Source organism: Fusarium venenatum (assembly GCF_020744135.1).
Source record: "Fusarium venenatum strain MPI-CAGE-CH-0201 chromosome Unknown EDB82scaffold_1, whole genome shotgun sequence".
In the NCBI taxonomy this organism is placed as follows: domain Eukaryota; kingdom Fungi; phylum Ascomycota; class Sordariomycetes; order Hypocreales; family Nectriaceae; genus Fusarium; species Fusarium venenatum.
Genome location: NW_027072129.1, coordinates 10,441,280 through 10,462,987, shown reverse-complemented (window position 1 = coordinate 10,462,987; position 21,708 = coordinate 10,441,280). Strand labels below are relative to the sequence as shown.

The window sequence follows — 21,708 nt, the reverse complement described above, 5'->3', positions numbered from 1 at the left end:
AGACATGGCTGAGGATTTCTCCGAATAAGCGACGAATGTCAGAATCCAACGATGGATCCTCGGGGCCGCCTGTGGGCTGCCCGAGACAAGGGCCATGCCCCCTGTAATGGCATATACCAAGCTCAATGCCTTGCCTCGGTACGAAACAAGGATGTTGATGAAGAATGTAGACTTTGATCAGAATAGGAGGAGGATTCGTGATAGCCGTTCGTCATCTATTCGTAATTGTTTTGGATTCCAAGAGATTCGAAAGTCATGCCGTGTTGCTTGTATTCAGTACTTGAGCTGGAGATCATTCATTTTGGGTAGTGACCAATGGTTCTTGGCAATAGCACTATATACCTAAGTTAGCGAGCAAAGAAGGTACGATAGATCCTGGTCTGTTCCTGCTTTAAACGTACGGCAAGTGCCTCCCTCTCCCGTAAAGACCCACAGGAGCTCTTGCCTTACCGACAAACCAACCTCTTGAACTTGGGAGCTTGAGCCAACTTCTGTCTCACAAGATATTGGCTATTGGGCGCCTCCCTGGATGAACTAGGCACCGTGCCTACCTCCCTACTGAGGTGGGACTGGGCAAGTGAATGGCTCTAGGAAAGATTGCAATCAAAGGAGGAAAACTTTCTAATAGACTAAATACCTGTTATTAAGGCATTACTTCTTCGGTGTGCCATTGAGACAAAGCCGCTCAACCATTCCATTAGATCAAACTAATATACTGTGTAAATCCCACGTCGCTATAACCGAAGGTTCTATCCATGTCCAATTATCTACACAATGGGATAATATTGGCTTGTAGCAGAAGTAGATCAACCTGATCGCCCGTTGTTTTTGCATTATCACAGTACAATGATACTGTGTTTGCGATTGGAAATTGACGTTGGTACATACATTGCCTGTCACCTGCTCGCCAACAAGTATGGACAGCAAATGAGGGGACAGGAGGCATGGAGAAGGATGAAAATCCTGGAAGAATTACTCTCTGATCTGCAGTCTCTCTAACTTTGTAGGTGGTATTCCACTGGACTGGTCCCTGTACCCCAGTCATTTAATCACGGCAATTGGAGAAACAAGCGGAACACTCGGACCATCTCCACCCCCATATTTACTGCGCGAATCTCACATCCACCATCCACTTCTGGTGCTGGCACTGATCATCTCTAACTACTACGTAAAAAGTTGACGACTTGACAATATCATTCTGAAAAGCCACCGACTGAGACTAAACCTATCGAATCTTGCCTCGGAGAAAGGTCTCTTACTTTCAAAGGTCGCCTACAGTACCATTGCCAACTACAGTCGAGTCGTGTACGACTTCATGACGTGATATTCGCCGCTCCACATTACTACAGTATTCCACGGTCCCCAGTCTTAGATCGGTATTTCGAGTTCAAGATGCCCCTAGGCATTCTCGAGGCCAAAGACATCGAGCATGTTCCTGGTATGTATTTGCAATCATATCATTGATGATGCGGGGGATTGCCTCCCAGCGTCAATGCCAACTGGACACGATGAGTTAACTCGCCATCTACCCCTAGGCACAACACGATACTTTGACGACCCGTCGCAACCCCAAACAGCTAATGAGCAGCACGGAAATCTCAAGCGGGCCAGAGTAGGAGATGATACCATCATTCTAGTACGTTTCAGTGGCTCCTGTACCTGTTGCGCTCAAGCTGACACCAATCTCAGATCCCTCAACCTTCCGATGATCCAAACGATCCGCTGAATTGGTCGCTATTGCGACGCGACTTCATAACCTTCCTCCTTTGCTTCGCTGGCATCCTTGCTACTGCTCTCGGTCCCATCCTCGCCGCCAATACCATCACGATCTCTCTCCTCTTCGCCAAAGACTTCACCAAGGTCGCGCTTTTGACAGGATACTTTTTGCTGGGATGTGGTGCTGGTGCCATTTTCTTCGTTCCGTCCGGCCGCATCTGGGGAAAGCGACACCTGTTCCTCATCGGTATACTTATTATTATCGCCTCGAGCGCATGGGCTGGGGCTGTTGGGACAAATTATGAGAGTTTTATTGGTGCCAGAATCGTGCAAGGCGTAGGATGTGCGCCATATGAGAGTTTTCTCAATGCGGCTGTTGGTGATCTCTACTTTGTTCACCAGCGAGGAGTTCGTATGGCTTTTACCAACCTGGCTGTTTTTGGCGGTGCCTTCTTCACGCCTATTTTGGTGGGCAAGATCACTCATGAAATGGGATGGGAATGGACATTCTACTTCGTGGCAATCTTTCTTGCCGCTACCCTGCCGGCCGTCTTCTTTTTGTGTCCCGAGACCGCATACCGACGGGAAGCAAGCCTGAACACTGATACCACTGGCGAACTTGGAATAGAATTGACGACAAAAGACAAACGTCAAACTCCGCCGCCGCAACGAGAGTCCGGGGAAGCAACGGCTCAAGAACTCGACCAACATGCGCCAGGCTTTACATTCTTTCCCAGGTCGAATGCTCTTCAGCCTATTGGTAATTCCACCACTCCCAAGAAGACCTTTCTTCAGTCAATCTCGTTGTTTGACGGCCGGAAAACGGACGAGCGATATTGGGTGCTTCTGCTACGACCATTTCCTCTCCTCACTCACCCAGCGTTCATCTGGGGCTGCCTTATCCAGGGTACCATGATTGGTTGGACCGTGTTCATTGGAGTCATTGTGGCCGCGATATTCATCGGTCCTCCTTACTACTGGGGTGAAGTCGATGCTGGCTACACTTACACAGGTCCTTTCATCGGCGCTGTTTTAGGTTTCGTTCTGGCAGGTCTTCTTGCCGATACAAGCGTGAAATATTTGACTAAGCTCAACAAAGGCATATATGAGCCCGAATTCCGTATTCTTCTTGTCATTCCAATGATGATCATTGGTGGCATTGGTCTATACGGTTTTGCTCTAACAGCTCCCGGTGTGATAGAGAAGAAATATCCGTACCAAGTGCCTTTGATCTTTTTCGGCTTCGAGGTCGCAGGGATGGTTATTGGTGCTGTAGCCAGTTCCTTATATATCGTTGACGCATACCGTATGTTGTTCTAGCAAATGTCGCATTTCTGTTTGCTAACCTGTTACTAGGTGACTTGACTATCGAAGGGTTCACAATCATGATCATATTCAAGAACTTCTTCAGCTTTATGCTGACATTCTTCGCCTATAATTGGATCAACAACGGCGGTATCGAACGGACAATGATATCAATCGCCTCGATTCAAGTGGGCGTGTGCCTACTAAGCATTCCCATGTGTAAGTGGTCTCTTATTCCGATACGTGACCTAACTATTCACTAACACCCTCTAGACATATATGGCAAGCGGGTACGAGCCTATTACTATCGCCACGATTTACTTGCTATGACTGGTCTCAGGTAAATGCCCTGGGACAGATTCTTTAGTTGGAAACGTTAGACGAATTCTTTTGCAATATTTAATAATTAATTACTATGATGGGCTGTTTATTTGACCCATCTCCTTTTCAACATCTCTGGCCATGATAGATGAAGTTGTTCTCCCAGGACATCATTGATCAATTTTTTACGCAACCATCATATTGGTATATATATCATAGCATCATTATGGGACACATTTTCTTCCTTATCTAAAACTCTGTCCTTCCCTTAAGCCTTGACCATAACAGGTGCCGAAGCATCAGCAGGAGCAAGAGTCGACTTCTTGACGAGGCGCAAGCCACCAAACAGGAGAACGGCTGCTTGGATACCAATAATGACTACCAACGTGACGAGAGCTCCAATTACACCGGCGACAGGCTTAGAAACACCGTCACTTGAGCCGCCAGAGTTAGAACTGGAAGAAGCTGAGTCATCGTCGTCATCTGAGCTGCTGCTGGCGCAAGTGCCGTCAGTGTTTCCACAGAGCTTGCACCAGTGCTTGGTGTCCTCGATAGCAAACTCGGACATTCCAGCCTTAAAGTCCTTCCAGGAGATGGTGGTAGAGTCATCTCCAAAGAGAGGGAAAATCTTGGGGGTGTTCTCGGCAGCGGTACCGTTGGCGAAGTAGAAGCGGACACTGACATCGTCAACGGTAGGGTTGGTAGCGTTTGTAACGAGCTCAAAAGCCATGGATGAAGCGTAGTCAACGATGCCCATGAAATCAGAGCTGGCCTTGTCGAGACCAGCCAGGCCGAAGAAAGCCATGAATGCAGCGTAGGCACCAAACTGGATGTTCACCTTGGGCGCTTTCTTGCCCTCGGCGAGGGGCTCAAGAGCCTCGATGATCTGGCCACCGAGAACGGAGCCAGCAATGGCACGGACAGGCTCGCTGCTGTTATAGGCAAGGTTCCACTCGTGAATAGAGGCGAGGTTGTAGAGCTTGTCCAAAGTGGACTCCTTGAGAAGATCGTCAGAGGGAATGCTGGAGTTGTGGATGCGTGCAACATTAATAAGATCAAAGACTGGTTTTGTTAGCAAGGTGTAAGCAGATGGGTTTCTGGAAAGAACGTTAACGTACTCGTGTAGGCATTTCGGAAGTTGGCCTCATCCTTGCCGTAGGTCTTCTTAATCACGGGAAGAAGGCTCTGGTAGAAGTCTTCAGTGTCCTTGTAGATCTGATCATACTCGGAAGAAGAGAGGTAGGCATTTGAGCTGGCCTCAGCGTTGGTGCAGCCGCTGTTGCCCTGGAGCCAAGCGTTGCTCTCGGAGTGCTTATCGCTAGCAGCAGTCTCAACAGAAGCAATTGGGATGTACTGGTATCCGCTCAGAGGAGCCTCAATCTTGGATCCATTGGCGAGAGTCTCAGTCTGCTGGGTGGGAGGGTAAAGACCCTGAAGAAAGACGAGAGCTGAGCTTTGGAGGACGGCGTCCACGGGCGAGGTTACATCCAATTGAGATAGAGCCACGGACTCTGAGCTGAGGCCGGAGATCTTTCGGGGCGCATCTTGGCTCACATAAGTATCGCGGTACCAGGATCCGGAAGAATGGACCTCGTCGGCTCCGAGAGCAGTGAAGTTGACGGGCTTCCAAGCCTTGGCGGTACGGTCTCCATGACGGTGGAAAATGTACAGGCCTAAAACATCCTCGGCGAGGGTGAAGGAGGGGAGAGAGGAGAGGAAGAGGAGGGATGGTAGCTTGGCGTGCATCTTGGCTAGATGTAGATACTGGTGAAGCTATTCACGCTTGGTTGAGTATAAGCCAACGCTGACAAGGGCGTGACGAAGAGATTGGGAAAGAAGAGAGTATAAATACTCTCAGGGTAATCGTCTTATCATTACCCAGATTGTTTTACATACTAATAATGTTATGAATGGGCCGGGCAGTTCCCCGCCTTGTGTTATTCGGCGTCGAGCGGGTAAACCACTACAAGGTTATGGATATGCATACAGTTAGTTACTTGAGTACCTGAGAGTGAGCTAATATTGAGTCAATTCATGAACGATGTCTCCGTGTAAAAGGTTATTTGTCTAACGGTAGTTACATTTGACAGGGCTGTCGTGTGTTGTCTTGGCTAGAGTATCCTGTCCAACTGAGTGTATCCTCTTGTTTCGATTCATCTCGTTCCAATTGCACATCAAATCAATACAAATTCTCCGTGACAGACCTGCCAAGTAAAGTGGAGGTTTTCGACATCCAGCTTCCAATTTCTACCTAGTCGAGGTCAAGCTTCGACAGCTTGCGTAGCTGCCCCTCCTTGACCGGCAGACTAATGCAAACTCCCAACCAGGTAGTAATCAGATGGAAACCGCAAATTGACCAATTGCCTTTTTTCAAGCACTTTTGAAGAGGAGAAGAGGAATTCAAAACGGCCATCGGAGACGGATTTGATTGGATATCGGTCGGGTCGCGGCACTATTGACGGATCGATTGTGCCGTCTTATCCCCGTTTTGTATCGGTTGTTGGCCTCGTCGGATTCTTTTTCGCTCCCAGATAACAGAGACAGATAGGGAATATCCAATACTTTGTGGGGTGTAAAAAGTGTTCAATATTCATATTCTGTTGATTCGATATATGTTAATACTTGCAACTCGACTTTCTAATGTTTTCGGAATATAGGTTTGTTCCTAAAAAGAATCTTCTAAACAAACACTTCTTCTACTGACTATTGTCTTCCGTATTCTCCCCGGAGATGCCATCACAAAGCGGGTCTCCCAGTCGGATGTTTATCTATCGACCCAGAACGCACATCTCCGTCACCTCCGATTCTCCAACTTGATGATAAGATACCAGCCCTCTTGAATATCGAAGCATCTATCATGACCACCTTTCTATCGATTCTCCACAATGACTAACAACCATCACAGCTTTGCCTTGGCCGTCTTTCGAGGATCTCGCAAGTTTTGCGAAAACTCTCCCTTGAGAAGATAATCAGGATACTCCATACCAGCCTCGGTTCCAACACCCATGGCTCCTTGACGTCTCCACGCAGCGCCGTCCACGGCCAGGACCTGTCCGCTAACATAGCTTCCGGCGTCGCTGAACAGGAACACAGTTGCATCTGCGATATCCCTTACGGTGCCTGCACGACCCATTGGGATGCTCTTAGCATATCTCTTCTTTTCGCTCTCTGCGTCACTTCCTAGCCGTGCAAGACCTTCGGTGCCTTCAATACCTCCAGGGGCGATGACATTGCTCTGAACGCCTCTTGGTCCGTACTCGAGAGCGACAGAGGCCATGATAGAGTCCACGGATGCTTTGGCGGCAGAGACGTGTGCCTGGAGTGGCATACCTGTGTAGTGGAATGTTGCAGAGACGTAGATGATGCGAGGGTTAGAGCTGCGCAGAAGATATGGCATAGTGACTTTGACTGTGTTGAAGGTTCCTAGTACATCAATATCCATCACTGATTTGAAGGCGTTGGAGCTAAGTCCTTCTATGGGAGCGACGAAATTGCCAGCCGCACCGGCACTACCAACAAGCATTAGTAAACTCAATCAAGTAATATTTCACAGACGTTGAGGTCTTACATGACAAAGTCAATTCCTCCAAGCTCGTTCGCGCATCGCTCAGCAGCAGCCTGAAGACTCTCAACCTGGAGAGAGTCAGCATCAGCATAATCAGTGTTAGGAGAATGCACGCGTCATACCTTGCGAACATCACAGCCTCCAATTCCTATCACTTTGGCTCCCTGTCTAACAGCTGCGATCTCCTTTGCCGCATTCTCAGTCTTGTCGACGCTTCTGCCGACGATGCATGCATTTGCGCCGAGACGAACTAATGCTCGGGTTTGCATACTGCAGATGCTTCCTGCGCCGCCGGTGACAAAGACAACGCGTCCATCTATACATTGATATGCGTTAGCGTTTTAGTTCAAGTGGGATCTTGTGAGGGAAACTGACTGAAGATGCTATCCTTCCAGACAGGACTGAGATACTCGGACTCAGGAACAGACATTGCAATCCGACTCAATTACAGACGTGGTGAGGGTGTATTATAGAGCAAAAATTGAATGAAATCTTGTTCAAGCAGATGGGCTGAAGTTGATATAGATTTAGTATATAAATAATCCGGGGAAGTGGTGTATTTGATGGTTTAGTTGTCAGGAGAAAGAATGAGGGTCATTAGCCGAAAGGTCCGTCGGAGGTTTCGCGCGTGCTATTACGTGCCTCGGTTTTGAGTGGATCCAAGTCCCTCATGGAATCCGGGGTTAAACTCCACTCTTTGGCCGCATTCTCGGCCGAGTTCAAGGCCCGAGCCGCAAACCATAACATAGACCTGACGGTAACAGCATGGATGTATCAAAGTTTATTATAACCAGATACGAATTCCCGGGTCAGACTTTACCAAGGCTAACTGCATGTCATGTATTTTTGCTATTAATAGGCTCTCGCTCGTCATGTCCCTGTTGGGTATGCCTCGGCGACTTGACTTACACAAACATATGTGGAAATTGTACTTCGTTAGTAATACTAAGCCCGGATAGCGTCTATTCACGTGAGACGTTTCTGTTTTGGTCTGTGCAAGGTTGAATTGTCTTAGATTACTCTTACAGGTTTCTTGGTAACGAGCCGTGTTGCCGTCACATCTGCCCCTGTACCTGCATTCTCGGCCGGCAACGTTTATAGTAAGAGCCAAGTATATACGGATATATGTCTCCATGAGATACTAGACTCTGTTAAAGTTCTCCACGGGCTATGTATCCACATACCTGGTAGTATTAAGCTTATCTGTAGTCTCCACATCATGATCCATCACCTTGAATATTCTCGGATCTTAATGAAACGAGAATCGGTACGCTCCGTGCTATCGAATTGGGGCACGGCTTGGCTCATCATACACTAATACGACGACAGGGCTATGGTTGATGCATCAGCCGGCCTAGAATGCCTCCTTCACGCAAGACTTTCTCAATACAGAATAGTTGAGAAGTCTTGAACAAGGTAGATACGCATAGACAGTCACAATCCAACACTAGTTAATCCGCAATCCATTTCAGCAAAAAGGTCGGTGCCTGGTTTTATCATTATCACCCTCATCTCATCATGTTGATCACATATCATGCAGGTAGCCCTGTACCCAGACGTTAGGCATCGGGCATTCATTCCTACAGTGGCGTCTTCGCCTCAAGTTTAAGCGCGTATGAGCTGATATTCCCCCCAGCCAACCGGGTCTCGATATAGACCAGATCTCGCTTAATTTTCTTTTCTTTTTTTCCCTCTCTTTTCTTTTTTCTCCGTATCCCTTCTTCAGCTGCAGAACAAGCCCTGTTGTCTCTCGTCTCCTTGATACCAAGGAATCATTGGCTATTATAGTCCGCCTTACTAAAAGGCTCATCCCGCGCGGCATCGTAGCTAAGGGCGCGCTTATGCTTATTCCCCCTCTTCACACCCCGCAGTCTAGACCCTTTTATCCCCGGTCAAGCCCCGTTCTCCGTTGGATAGCTCTTCTCTGTTTGATCTTGATCCTTATTTTATATGTGTATACGTACCTTATCTTTTGTTTCAGAGGGGATTGCTTGGTGGGGGTGCTGAAGGTCTCGATCCTTAGCGGCTTGCCATTCCAGAAGCCCCAACCTACTAAGGCACGTTTTACCTACCTGAGATAGTATGAAGCAGGTCGACTAATCAAGGCACGCCTCAATCACCAACATGACATTGGTCGCTAGAGATCAACCCCAATGCACCCATTCAGTCAGCAAGAACACCAGGTTCATCCTTGTTCATTTACGTGATAACCACAGCCATTGACATCTTGTAAATGCGTGTATTATCGTGGTTGGTCTATAGAACCCGAGTCAAAGGCCACTGACTCTCCCTACTGATATACGCCTCACCTCTCGCCATCCTCACAACGCCGCTAGCCTTGAGAATCATTCGGTTCTGGGCTAGGGCAAAGGTCCATCAGGGTGGTTTCCAACACTTCTCGTCATATCATACATACGATCTATTAATTTCAATAGTCCAACTGATCCAGCTCGCTCAAGTTCCGTAACCGCATCAGTCAGTGCAACACTCATCATATAGGATGCATCGGTTGTCGACTTCTACATTCGGTTTCTAGTGATTGAATCTTGTAAGATCAATATAAAACATCAACATGTCAACGGTACTGGCCGCGGAAAACAGTAGTAGTTTCAATTTTCAAACTTGACTATTAAGCGCTGATTTCGTTTCGTCTCCTTTTGTGTCTCCTGATTATCTTTCATCATGTAAATATGCGTTCCCTATCTTTGTCCCGTTTTTGCCTGGTCATATCCTATTTCCCTTTCTGTAGAGCCTTCCAGGAGGCTGAGACCATGGGCTCGTTACCCTCAAACTCGAATCACTCGCCCGTTTACGAGGGCTCAGGGTTGCAACCAAAGTGTTCTTGCCGCCTCAAGCATGTTACAGAGGCCTAATTTTACACCAACGTAGGATTTGAGGCTCCTCGCTAGTTGGCATGATGGGGTTTTCGCTGGCAGGGTGTGCTTTGTCTTTAATCATGTAGCCTCTTCCAGCATCTTGTCCACTTCATCCACAACAGAGCGGGCAGTTTTCAGGAAGCACAATGTAGCGTTCATGAGGCCCCTTTGAGCAAGCATGCTCGCGGCTTCCGTCGATTGAGGTCTTGCAAAAATGCGTTCCAGGATCGGTACATGACATGTAGATGTAATAGTTTTTGGTAAAGTCGCACATGATGGCTGATTCTGGAAGGTAATCCACAAGACAGTTAGCTTCACGCACTCTGATAAATACAGCGTTCCCTCCAGATATGAAAACAACTTACCCCCAAAAATGCCTTTTTTTCGTCAACAGAGGACACTGTGAAAGGTTGAAGAACGAGCTTTGTGGATACAGACTCGAGCCTGGCCAAGTCAAAACAGCAAAGGCTAAACAAACTCAAGACCCGCTGTAATGGATGTTGGGAGCTTCTGATAGATAGCCCTTTGCGATGTCAAAGCCGAATGGTGCGTTGGACAGGATATATAGAGAGCGTCGGGGGAGTGACAGTGTTTATTATAGGCTTGAACTCTGTGTGGGTGGGATCACAAATGAGGCAAAAGTTCAGTTCACTGGCTTTGGGTAATAAAAAGGGAATGCGCAAGATGATCCAGAAGAAAGAGGCATCAATTCATTTTTTGAGGGCGATCTCGGCGGTGGTTATAGATGGGGACCAGTACGAGAGTCAAGGATCCCGAAGACACTGCGTCGACGGGGACCTTGACATGCTTGTTTCTGCTTCGGAGGTCTTTGCTCCAGCGGGACGGGGATTAAGAAAGCAAACGTAAGGGCTAGTAGAGATATTTTGCCTGGTCCAGGGTTTGATCTGTCATGCCGGCTTCAAGCCAGGTCCAGGTCTGTGTGACAGCGGGTGGAGTGTACGCTCAACTTACTCTTAGCTAGTGGGGTGTCGCATGTCTAACGGTCTCATCCTGGACCTCGAACGACGGGACGCAGTAAAATAGCTAGCCCTTGCTCTTTCGTCTGTTTCCAGCAAACCCTAGCAAGACCATCAGGTTACGCAGCCAGCTTGCAATATCGGTACGAGGAGCCGAGACACCCCTGTTGCTGTTACATAGAGAGAGAACGGCAGTAAATGGGTGCGTCAGAAGATGGGCCAACAGAGACTTGGTGAGGGGCGATGTCCTAACGATGCAAGTCGAAGAAAAAGGACGATTCGGGGGGCGCTCGGGCACACGCCATCAGGAGAAGATTAAATTTTAGTTGAATCCTCATGAGAAATTGATAATGCGATTGGGCCATCATTTCTTCCACTAGGCTGTTGTCTTTGTTGGTCTTGCTACTGGCGTCCTACACAAAATCGACCATCAGCCTCACTCACTGCTGTAGATTCAGAAAAAGAAAACAAACGCGAGTAGCCGACGATCCATTTACGATGATCAGTTTGACCAAAAAAAAATGTGTACCTCTACACTAGGTACCGGCAGTACCGGTGCAAGGTTGCCAAAGACAGTGCAGTGTCTATAGATTGGATGATTGATGGTTCCATGGGCGGCGGTCCGTTGGCGCAAACGGCAAATATTGGTCAAACTTTGTAGGGTGGGTGTAAATGCATCGCTAACAGATTGCGATGTCACCTTCTCCCTAATTCCCTTTCAACGGTGAGTACTAGGATCAACGCCACGAAACAGCCCTTGTTGAGCATTTTGGTGCGTTTGACGTGCGTACCGATATGTCGGGATAGGCTCAATCGTAACCAAACCGTTGACGTCGTAGCTAGGGCCGACTCCTTGATACAAGACATAAAATCAGTAGTTGTTTTCCTGAAATTTACGGAACTTTAGCTCCAACCATTTTTTTGTACAGCACCATGTTATCCATCCATTTGTACAAGGCGTGATGGCGACTTTCTCTACATGCACTAATGGAGGCCAAGGATCCAGTGGTCAAACGATCGTCCTGCAAGGCTTAATGTTTGGTACGTAGATGAATGAGGATGGTGGTTTGATGACGGATGAATAATCCTGTTGCCGCAGGATGCCATCGTTCGACAATTCCCTGTGTTCCTTCCTTCCTTCCCTTTCTGTAGTTCGAGGTATATAGTAAGGAGCAACGATGGGGACCATCTAACTACTACTAGGGTAGGAGTAGCTGACGTTAGTGAATCCCATCATGGCTGAGCATTGCGGCTTCCCGTACCAGACCAGTTCAGCTGCGGTGCCTTTCTTTTCATCTCAACTTCATTAGTAGACTAATTGTTTGTGTCTGTTAGGGTATCCCCTGCTTAGGAATATTCTAACTTCAATGATGGTATTCTCCGTAATACGCGTTCCCACTTTCCACTTTTACTCCCCTCCCGCTTCCCGTCCGTCGCATATTCATCTGACTACCTTGATAGTAGATCGTCCCATTGCAATCAGGGTATTCTGCACGGAGTTTTATGCAAGACGTTTCGGCCCAGAATCCAGCTTGCTCGCCTTGCCTGTCATGCAACCCACAATATCCCGCCTCATGATGTTTGACATCCGTTGGTGTCGGTGTCAAGTTATGATCCGAGCACGGCGATCAATAATTCGCCCCGTATCCCAGCCCATCAACAACAGCTGAGAGACCTGAGAGACTTGAGAGACAAAATGTTGCCATTGGTTCAGATAGTTCGAGGCATTCGGTGCATCCCCCAACGCAGCATAGCCAAACTTCAAACGTATCATGAAGCAGGCATTCGAGTCCTTGGCAGTCAGTTCGAATCCGGGGTGGAAAGTTTGCTCCCCACCAAGTTGCGACAACGTCGGGTACCTACAGGAGCGTTCTCATTTCGTGCATCCTGGTCAGCCCTAGTAAGGATCTTGGTTTGTAGCCCCACGCGATGCCAAGGCTCGGCTGCTGGTTTCACATGGAAGGAAGCTTTTCAGCTGAGTCGTCTAAGAGCCTGACTACGAGACCACGCAGCTCCAAAACTCCATCAACCATGTTGCGTTTTCTGAAGCCTAAGAACAAAGGGTACATATTAGGGGTTTTAGAATTCAGGTGAAAGGGTTGTATGCTAATTACTGCTAACCGGATACCGCTTGTTGCATACCACCAACCGTTTATGTTGGCACAACCGCTCAGGCTTAGTTGAGGGTTTTGAACTTGTCAAATAAACTACTGGGCAGGCTAACCATAAAAGGCGGTGATAACGAAATCTTCTAGCAGGACGGAATTCTTCGACGTGCGTCTTGCCTTGACGGCAACGTGGCTTGCTCAAGGTCCCTGAGCATGGCGACAGCGTGAAGCAATGACCAACTAATCTGGCTGCATTGATCAAAGCAACAATGATTCAATATTTCCAATGTGCATGCGTAGGGAATGTGCACTAATGCTGCCAAGCTGCATAAATACCGATGCTGATCTGACCAGGGTGCCTTTTTTTTCGTCATGGTATCTCTGATGGCATCTTTGTGTAATTATTTAACGACAACTGCGCAGCCGCTGCAAGGATCTCATCCGGATATTCGAAACGTTATTGATCAGCATATACCGGTACTCACACAACGTCGTCTCTGACTACCGCGGAGACTCCTGTCAATCCACATGATTATTAAACACGATGTATCGATGTCGATCATGTACCAAAATTCGTCGGCCAGTTGATAGCGAACATACTGAAATTCTAGCGCCTACCGCCGCCCTCAATTGAGTTATAGCATCGGAATTCTTGGGCCACCAACCTGGATTTCTACTAGCCTAGCAATCTGACGGGTTTGAACCAGGTACAGTTCGCGGTGAACCCTGTGAAAACGTGGAAGTGTGATATGTCTGCTGGTACCGATTTTGTGTATGTATTAAGTAAAACGAGGAAAACCCAACGACGATGTTCCCTGCTGGTAAAATCTAGCTCTCTATAGCGGCTCCGTGCCGCACGTCAGGGCTGGATACAGTCCGGCTTTTGCTGCATTCGCGTGACTGCTTATTGGTCAACACAGCACGCGGTATCTTGGACACAGCCGCGGTAATATTGATGCTTCTACTATGTAATGAAAACGAGTCAGACGATTCCTGCAATTCCTGCAATGTACCAAGACCTTTGGTTCTCCGAAGTCAGGCTAATCGAGGCTGAGATTAGGCGAGTAAAATTTATCATTCTATAACCGATATGAACCAGATCTTGCCGATCAGAGTGTGAAAACGGCAAGATCAGTCAAACGTAACCTTGAAGCCACCATCTGCGTCGTATGTACTCAGGTACTGGTTTCCTTTCTAGGTCTTGTCAAGGAGGCATCGGGTCAGAGCGTTATGTTTCACCATGGGTGTTAGTGGCTTTGAGCCTGGTCTGCCGCAGGGTGAGGGTACATAGTAGAATTTTTGGAGTTACTTTGGCAGACTAACATCCGATTGTAGAAACTTGTGTCGGATTACGGCTGATCCGGTCCCCCCCTTGGCTCAGAGTTTATGCTTGTGGCTTGACTATCTTTGCACATGTCGGGTTGACGCGGGCACAGACTATATCTCTTCATTATAATCTCTTCAGTAGGTATGCATGAATCGCATAATTGCGAGTAATTTTGTTTTAAGCATCTCGGGGATATCTCCGAGCCGTCATCAGGGTCATGCCCGGTGCAGCAAAGCACGGCAAATGACATAAACGCTTGGGCTTAGCACTGAAAGCTCTGTTGAACAAATCTTGGCAAGCTGACTGTGTGTTGGCGGTCAACAATTCCGTTGCCTGTGTAGGGTAAACTGTGCGAGATGGTTGTGAATGTGTGAAGATGAGGTGAGACTGGCACAGCCGATTTGAATGCTGCCGAACTGGTACAATTACAATATCAGTGGCTGAAGGCAGTGTCACTATTAAGTTACTTGTGTGTTAGTAATTTTAGTCTTGCCCTCGAGAAGGGTTTCTAGTTGAGCAATCCGCCTTGGATGTCAAATTTCAGACGTAAACACCACTTGCTTAAGAACGTTACTGAAGTACTATAGCAAAACGATATCAAGTAAGATGCCTCATATGGCGAGAGTCTATACGCTTATTTAAAACAATATCAGCAGCTTGTGCATATGTAACAATGAATCTACAGTTCGATGATCTGGTTGTTCAATGTCGTTTCTATTATATCTAGTATCCGACCAGGCGGGTCACAAAAAACAGAAACAAGAACAGCACCAGACGAAAATACTAGTGCTCTCTTTGGCTACACAGTCACGGAAATTTGATCAAATATTTTCATTAACTAGAAAAGCATGCCGGTCTTTTTTTGACGCACCTGGTATCCGACATCAATCACATGCATAGCCACATCTTCAAGCTGCAGCCACACCAAGACGCAGCTAGCTACGCCACTCTGAGTCGATTGGTGCGCTATGATTGGCTGCGAATTTGCACGCGCTTCACTGTTGCCACTCCTCCATGCGATTCATCTCGATCTACATGCAACAGGAGCTCCTCAAGCTCAATCTCCTCCCTCCATGCCTATCTTCGACCCATCATAAATTTTCCGACTACATTTCGACCAGCACGATAGTCGCTAGGTGCTGGTTTCATTGCCCCCCATCAACCTTCTTCTTACCAACGAGACGAGAACTCGACGCGGCGCTGAGGGGCTCTAACAATACCAACTCCACCTGGGTGCCAGCCCAGTCACAGCCGTTAGGATGGCCGAGTCATCACCTCGTGCGGTTCGTTTTCAAGGCAGTGAAGACGATGGCCGCCCGGACAAGGCCCGAGGCCATCGGCTTGAAACTCCCATCGAATCCAACGGCGATCCTCATGCGATAGAAAGACACGACGAACTGGGCAATCTGATTCGATACGAGGCAACGGGCCACACAGGATCTCTAACTTCATTGGCTACTGGGACGGTCATTAATGGTGTCTCCAAAGCTCAGCGAGGCCCGGCTGGTGGTGATGATGGCGCTGCCTACACGCCCAACGGCTCCTGGCCCCAGCGACCATTAGGGCCTGCCCGGACACCATCGAACACGTATAATCCTGCCACGTCAAGAAAGCCAGCTCACCCACCAGCCACACCATCTTTCACAGAGTCTATCCGATCGTCGTCTAAAACACGCCCACGGAACGAAAGCAGGTTCCGTGCACAAGAGCGAGCATATGTACAGAAACTCCGACAAGATTACAGTGGAGGATATTTTACGTCGTATTCCGCTCTCAACGGAAATGATTCGGACTCGGAAGGGGAGACCCCTTCATCGGAGGGCCCTTATGACGACCGTTTCGACCAGGAGACTATTATGTTCTACGGCAATGACACTCTTCAACCCACAGATGAGGATCTGAAAGACCCAGATAACCGCGAAAGGCTCGAGTGGCATGGCATGCTGGAGGCTGTCCTTACCGGAGACGTAGTACGGCAAGAAAAGAAACGGTTGATTGGATCTGCAGACCAGCAGGCTGGGAAAAGCGCTCACAAGACCGAACTGTGGCTAGGCATCCGCTCCAAAGTTTGTGGAAGGCATATTCCAGTCCAAAGACGTATGTTGGAGGAATCTCGATCGACGCTCGACCGCACTCTCGACGAAATCATCAACTTTCAAATAAAAGGCGAGAGCGAGGCTGGAAAACCACCGTACGAACAGGTTAAAGACATGGTGGCTAAGATCCAGATGTGTGAGAATCTGTATCCTTCTTGGGCTGCACTCGCAGCGGAGCATAAGGCAGCAGATTCTGCTGCGTTCAAGGAGTCGCATGATTCCATTATCTCGTGGTATAATACCAACGAAATGATCAATACCGAACTGAATATCTTGAAGAAGTGGGTTGGGAACGAAGAGCTCGATTTTACACGCACTAAGCAGCGATCGCCCGCTGTTAACGGTATCAACAACGACGAAACCTCATTCCTTGATCGACTGATGAAGGAAGACGGCCTCCAGTCACTTTACAACGACGACAATGGAAACCTAGAAAAGGGAATGCTTGCGCCTATATCCACAGTTATCAGCAAGGCGAAGGATACTCTTATTAGGAATTCTGAGGCCTTTCGCAAACGCCATCTTCCACCCTACCTCGAGGAGCTTCTCACTCTGATCAGTTTCCCCTCGCGCCTCATCGAAGAGATCACCCGGATGCGTCTCGCTTATGCTAGGAGAGTTAAGGAGTCTGCCCAGCAAAATCCTTTGATGCAAGACCAGATGATCTCTCAGTTTCAGCTACTGCTCAAGTTTGCCATACGAATCAAGATTGAGTGTACTTCCATTGCGAACCCCGAGCCAGGTTGGGATCTGCCGCCCTGCATCGATGAATCTTTCGATCAAGTCGTATTGGAAGCGTTGAAGTACTACTTCAAGATGCTAAACTGGAAGCTGAGCGGAAACAAAAACACTTTCAAAGAAGCCGAACTCTTGTTCCAGGAGTGGGACTTTGCCAACGAGATCGGTAGTCACCTGCAGCGTGGCCACATTGAGGTTGCAGAGCAATTCAGTTCATTGACGTTCAAGGCGTTGCACAGACTTAGCCAGACTTTTGAGAAAGAACTGCAAGCGAAACCGAAGGAGACCGCGACTGAAATGAGCAAGCGTTATAAGGCCTGCCTTGATTCCGTGCGCGTTCGTCAGCGAATGCTTCAGCGATTCACTCGAATGCTGAACGACAACTACGAGCACGCCTCTGACTACAGCATTTCATTCCCACCCGAAACCATGCAAAAGTTTTATGATCAATTAGTTGCTTCCGGCCACTTCCAAGTGGACACACGTCTTCTCGAACAGGATAATGTCTACGTGGTTGCGTCCCCGGAGTTACGTGAGCGGCTTGAAGATATCCAGGCCATGATGGCTATCACATCCAAAGATCAATTTCCCGATGAGCTCGGAGAACAATATCTTCTTATACTTCGACCGGAGGATCCGCTTAACTGGTTTGGTGAAACGATCGAAGTACCACTTCGTGATTTGAACATTGATTTGAAGCGTGGCCACATTCGACTCTGTGCTTCCAGCCCTCAGGCCCTACACAATGCACGAAGAGCTTTCATTGAAAATGTCGATATGCATGTTGATCTCGTTCAGGAAGCGCGATCCAACATACAAAAGGTCAATTCAAGGTTAACAGAGATCAGGCGGGTGGCCTACAAGCTTTCCAACAACTTCATGGACAGTGTGGAGATTATCAGAAAACAAGCCAGAGGCAAAGATTGCCAGGAACTCATCCAAACATGCTTCGTTTTCGCCACAGAATTCGGACAGCGCTCGTTGCTTTACATGGATAGCAACAGACGGCAGATGAACAACCTCAAGTTGACAAAACTTGCCCTTGACTGGGTCAGCTTCATCTGCGATGATTGTGTCGCATCAGATCGAAAGACGTTCCGTTGGGCTGTACTCGCGCTCGAATTAGCCATGGGCATGACACGAGGACGCCACATTCTAGCCCTCGGTGAAGACGAGTATGCCAAGCTTCGTTCGAAGGTTGCTGGATGTATGTCCCTTCTCATCTCCCACTTTGATATCATGGGAGCCAGGTCAAATTTGGCGGCCCAAGCCGAGAAGGAGCGGATCGAGGCACTGGTTGGACAGTTCCGAAAGCTTGACAAGAACCGAATGATGAATGATGAGGAGGCCTCTCGATGCGTTACAGAACAGCGTATGGAGGAGCTCTCAAGGGTGGACGAATACCGATGCGAGAAGATTGCTGAACGACAAGGAGTTGGAAGAGTACTGGAAGGTAATAACGAGGTTGACCGGTCGCTGGCATACCTTTCGTCTTCGGCAACCAACGTCACAATGCGTTGGCAACAAGGCCAATTCGTTGGAGGCGGCACGTTTGGTAACGTCTACGCTGCTATGAACCTTGACACTGGCCACCTGATGGCTGTCAAGGAAATTCGACTTCAGGACCCCAAGTTAATACCCCAGGTCGCCGAACAGATCAGGGAGGAGATGGGTGTACTAGAAGTATTAGACCACCCCAACGTCGTCTCATATTATGGTATCGAAGTTCATCGCGATCGAGTATACATTTTTATGGAGTTCTGCTCGGGAGGGTCGTTGGCCAGTCTTTTGGAGCATGGTCGAATCGAGGACGAGCAAGTCATCATGGTTTACGCGCTCCAACTTCTCGAGGGTCTTGTCTACCTGCACGAAAGTGGCATTGCCCACCGAGACATCAAGCCCGAAAGTAAGTGGTGCACTTTAAGTTGATTAGAGTTCCTGGTACTAACTATGGCATAGATATTTTACTCGACCATAACGGAATCATCAAGTATGTGGACTTTGGTGCCGCCAAGGTGATTGCTCGACAAGGGCGCACACTTGCCGGAGATGTACAGGCGTCCATGCCGAACCGATCCATGACAGGAACGCCGATGTACATGTCACCTGAGGTGATCAAGGGCGAGAACCCTGGTAAGCCCGGGTCTGTCGACATTTGGTCCTTGGGCTGTGTCATCCTAGAAATGGCTACGGGCAGGAGGCCTTGGGCGCAACTGGACAACGAGTGGGCAATCATGTACAATATTGCTCAAGGAAACCCACCCCAGCTGCCACCCCCGGATCAACTCAGCCCTCAAGGACTCGACTTTTTGAAGAGATGTTTCACGAGAGATCCCCGAAATCGATCATCAGCTGTTGAACTGCTACAACACGAATGGATTACATCTATCCGAAGTCAGGTTGTAGAGCCCGCGACACCAAGCGACACAAGCAGCTCGGCACAGTCGACGCCTACTGTTGGTTCAGTATCGAGCAGGCTTGGAGGGTCTGATGGCTTTTACTAGACGTCTTGAGTCAGAAGACTCGACGGGTCAGCATTATTTGGGATCAATATCATGAAAGAGAAGTGAAGTTTAGTAGATGAAAGAAGAGGAGGGATGGGAATTGTCGGGTTCGTTCAAGCACCAGTCTACAACAACTCGCTAGGTAGACAGTAGGCATGAGCGACGAGTTTGGAGTTTTGTGCTGCTCTGTCTTATGTGCTTATATTTGTAATGAGAATGGCTGGCTACAATTTGGAGGGGAAAGGTAACACGTGCATACATATAGTAACAATGAAACATGAACATGAATAGATGCGTGTCAGCATCTAATAATACCTACATACTGAAACTTGGAAGTTATTCGTGAGTATCTGTAATCAGATAACAGTGAATATTACTACGATTACCATGTTTGACTGGTAGGAAACTGCCGAAGGTCCGTCATTTCGGCGCCCAGCCCCGCATTACGGAGACGCCCGATGCGGAGACATGAACGATAAGGGCCCGCCCGCCCGCGTTACGGGACACGGGACAGAATACCTACATATAAGCATCACTCATTCTCTATCACACGCTCTCCTTCTTTCTTTCCTTTCCCTTTCCCCCTTTCCCCCTCTCCCCTTTTCTTCCTCCTCTTTCTTCTTACCAATGGAAACTCCAGAGACTATCACCAGAAGCAACACCGCCAAAACGGCAGAGGTTTGCAAAGCACACGGCATCACGTCGGAAGAGTTCTCGGAGCTCCGTACTCGTGCAACAGCAGCCAAGGCAACAGCTTACTGCCCATACAGCCAGTTCCGTGTCGGAGCTACAGTTCTCTCAAGCGAGGGTAAGCTCACAAGCGGTGCTAACGTCGAAAATGCGGCATACCCTGTGGGAACCTGTGCAGAGCGTGTGGCTCTCGGCACGGCTGTGACGAGCGGTCATCGTGGGTTCCGAGCCATTGCCGTGGCTACAGATATTGCGCCTCCTGCGAGCCCTTGTGGAATGTGCAGACAGTTGTGAGTGAAGTGACTGAGGACAATGTGCTGTTTTGGCTAACGAGGTTGCTTGTGATACAGTATTCGAGAGTTTTGCAAGTTGGATACACCTGTTTTTATGTTTGACAAGAATGAGGACTTTGTAGTTGCAAAGTTGGGACAGGTCAGTTCATGGTGCTTTTCTTGTATTCGGATTCGTGGTTAACTGTTTGCAGCTTTTGCCAATGTCTTTTGGACCTGACCAGCTTCCGCCTCCTGGAACATCAAGGACTGAATAGGAGATGCTATGATTCATTAAGCATTCTGCATTTGGATAAGGTTGAGAAATCGATGTTGGATAGATTGGACTGCACATGTGCTTCTCCTGATTGTTGTGTCAATGGTTATGGCGTTGAGGGCGGTTTAACGTTTGGACAAATAAGAATGAACTAGATACATGGTATAGCTCAGCGAATTCAGACGTATTGAACATGAACAATACGCGCAGTATTCAATTGTGAAAAAAGCAATACGCATGTGATCAAGTCTACACATGACCGCTTAGCTTGTCGCTTACAACCATGCGAATTCCCGCATATAAGCGAGCATGTCCTTAATAAAACTCCCCTGAAGAGGCTCAGTCTTGCGTATCAAGTTCTATCGCTGATAAATGGACCGATAAGTGTCTGTTGAGTGATGAACATACGTGTTGCTTGTGCCTCTGCTTGTGCTACTAGAGGCCTCCGTTTACGTGTTCGGCGTTATTATACGAAGATATAGCTTCTCAATTTGGAAACATCATGACGAATAAAGAGCTGAAAACACGCTTTGTTCTAACAAGAGCTGATACGATGGCGTCGGAATATTGAGTTGGCGGGAACTAAATATGGAACTGTCGTGCAGTAGCGTCAGGTCCCCAAAGGTTGTATACAGACATGCGAGAAATCTGGGGTTCAGGATCTTGTTTCAGCGAGGGAGCAGCAAAGACATCGCGTGATCAACTACTGCTCATGTGATGGGATATTGGTGTTGATCAAGTCGAGTTTTGATCCCCCCAGTCTGTATATGCATGATGGATATTGGTCCTTGGCATTAAGAACATCTTCAAAAACTCGACGTCATTTCGACCAGGGCAAATCACTCATCTAGAGATAGCGCCCATACTATTATGGTGTTGTGCCCAATGAGCTCAAGTGTCTGTTTGTGCTTTCTTCAGCCCTTAAGCATCCATCCCTGC

At 48.1% G+C, this 21,708-nt stretch overlaps 6 protein-coding genes across 6 annotated transcripts; 3 read left to right on the top strand and 3 right to left on the bottom strand.

The window, feature by feature from the left end:
• Positions 1-1,392: 1,392 nt before the first annotated feature.
• Positions 1,393-3,365, top strand: EDB82DRAFT_522157 (major facilitator superfamily domain-containing protein; the record flags this gene model as incomplete). Its single annotated transcript, XM_025734142.1, has 5 exons — positions 1,393-1,438; positions 1,536-1,636; positions 1,690-3,022; positions 3,073-3,240; positions 3,295-3,365. 5 exons carry the CDS (start codon positions 1,393-1,395, stop codon positions 3,363-3,365), a joined length of 1,719 nt encoding a protein of 572 aa, XP_025587777.1.
• Positions 3,324-5,335, bottom strand: EDB82DRAFT_110587 (histidine phosphatase superfamily). Its single transcript, XM_025734154.2, has 3 exons — positions 5,239-5,335; positions 4,461-5,124; positions 3,324-4,404 (listed from the first exon to the last, which is right to left on the bottom strand). Exons 2-3 carry the CDS (start codon positions 5,086-5,088, stop codon positions 3,611-3,613), a joined length of 1,422 nt encoding a protein of 473 aa, XP_025587778.1. The 5' UTR covers positions 5,089-5,124; positions 5,239-5,335; the 3' UTR covers positions 3,324-3,610.
• A 551-nt stretch (positions 5,336-5,886) lies between these two features.
• EDB82DRAFT_492902 (uncharacterized protein) lies at positions 5,887-7,547 on the bottom strand. Its single transcript, XM_025734165.2, has 4 exons — positions 7,283-7,547; positions 7,030-7,223; positions 6,911-6,975; positions 5,887-6,851 (listed from the first exon to the last, which is right to left on the bottom strand). Exons 1-4 carry the CDS (start codon positions 7,335-7,337, stop codon positions 6,242-6,244), a joined length of 924 nt encoding a protein of 307 aa, XP_025587779.1. The 5' UTR covers positions 7,338-7,547; the 3' UTR covers positions 5,887-6,241.
• Positions 7,548-9,836: 2,289 nt separating this feature from the next.
• On the bottom strand, positions 9,837-10,231 carry EDB82DRAFT_110521 (uncharacterized protein). Its single transcript, XM_065606969.1, has 2 exons — positions 10,149-10,231; positions 9,837-10,068 (listed from the first exon to the last, which is right to left on the bottom strand). The coding sequence occupies exon 2, from the start codon at positions 10,055-10,057 to the stop codon at positions 9,893-9,895; it is 165 nt and encodes a 54-aa protein (XP_065465960.1). The 5' UTR covers positions 10,058-10,068; positions 10,149-10,231; the 3' UTR covers positions 9,837-9,892.
• A 5,003-nt stretch (positions 10,232-15,234) lies between these two features.
• Positions 15,235-19,851, top strand: EDB82DRAFT_492890 (uncharacterized protein). The gene is made up of 2 exons (XM_025734198.2): positions 15,235-18,935; positions 18,989-19,851. The coding sequence occupies exons 1-2, from the start codon at positions 15,455-15,457 to the stop codon at positions 19,531-19,533; spliced, it is 4,026 nt and encodes a 1,341-aa protein (XP_025587782.1). The 5' UTR covers positions 15,235-15,454; the 3' UTR covers positions 19,534-19,851.
• A 309-nt stretch (positions 19,852-20,160) lies between these two features.
• Positions 20,161-20,770, top strand: EDB82DRAFT_522153 (cytidine deaminase-like protein; the record flags this gene model as incomplete). Its single annotated transcript, XM_025734209.1, has 3 exons — positions 20,161-20,513; positions 20,574-20,655; positions 20,708-20,770. 3 exons carry the CDS (start codon positions 20,161-20,163, stop codon positions 20,768-20,770), a joined length of 498 nt encoding a protein of 165 aa, XP_025587783.1.
• Between the last annotated feature and the right edge of the window lie 938 nt (positions 20,771-21,708).

Coding starts and splice junctions, on each gene's coding strand:
- EDB82DRAFT_110587 (XM_025734154.2), bottom strand. CDS start 5,088: ATGCACGCCAAGCTACCATCCCTCCTCTTCCTCTCCTCTCTCCCCTCC. Junction 4,405..4,460: donor CTTCCGAAATGCCTACACGA/GTACGTTAACGT, acceptor TAACAAAACCAG/TCTTTGATCTTATTAATGTT.
- EDB82DRAFT_492902 (XM_025734165.2), bottom strand. CDS start 7,337: ATGTCTGTTCCTGAGTCCGAGTATCTCAGTCCTGTCTGGAAGGATAGC. Junction 7,224..7,282: donor CTGGAAGGATAGCATCTTCA/GTCAGTTTCCCT, acceptor ATCAATGTATAG/ATGGACGCGTTGTCTTTGTC. Junction 6,976..7,029: donor GAGGCTGTGATGTTCGCAAG/GTATGACGCGTG, acceptor GACTCTCTCCAG/GTTGAGAGTCTTCAGGCTGC.
- EDB82DRAFT_110521 (XM_065606969.1), bottom strand. CDS start 10,057: ATGTGCGACTTTACCAAAAACTATTACATCTACATGTCATGTACCGAT.
- EDB82DRAFT_492890 (XM_025734198.2), top strand. CDS start 15,455: ATGGCCGAGTCATCACCTCGTGCGGTTCGTTTTCAAGGCAGTGAAGAC. Junction 18,936..18,988: donor CCGAGACATCAAGCCCGAAA/GTAAGTGGTGCA, acceptor ACTATGGCATAG/ATATTTTACTCGACCATAAC.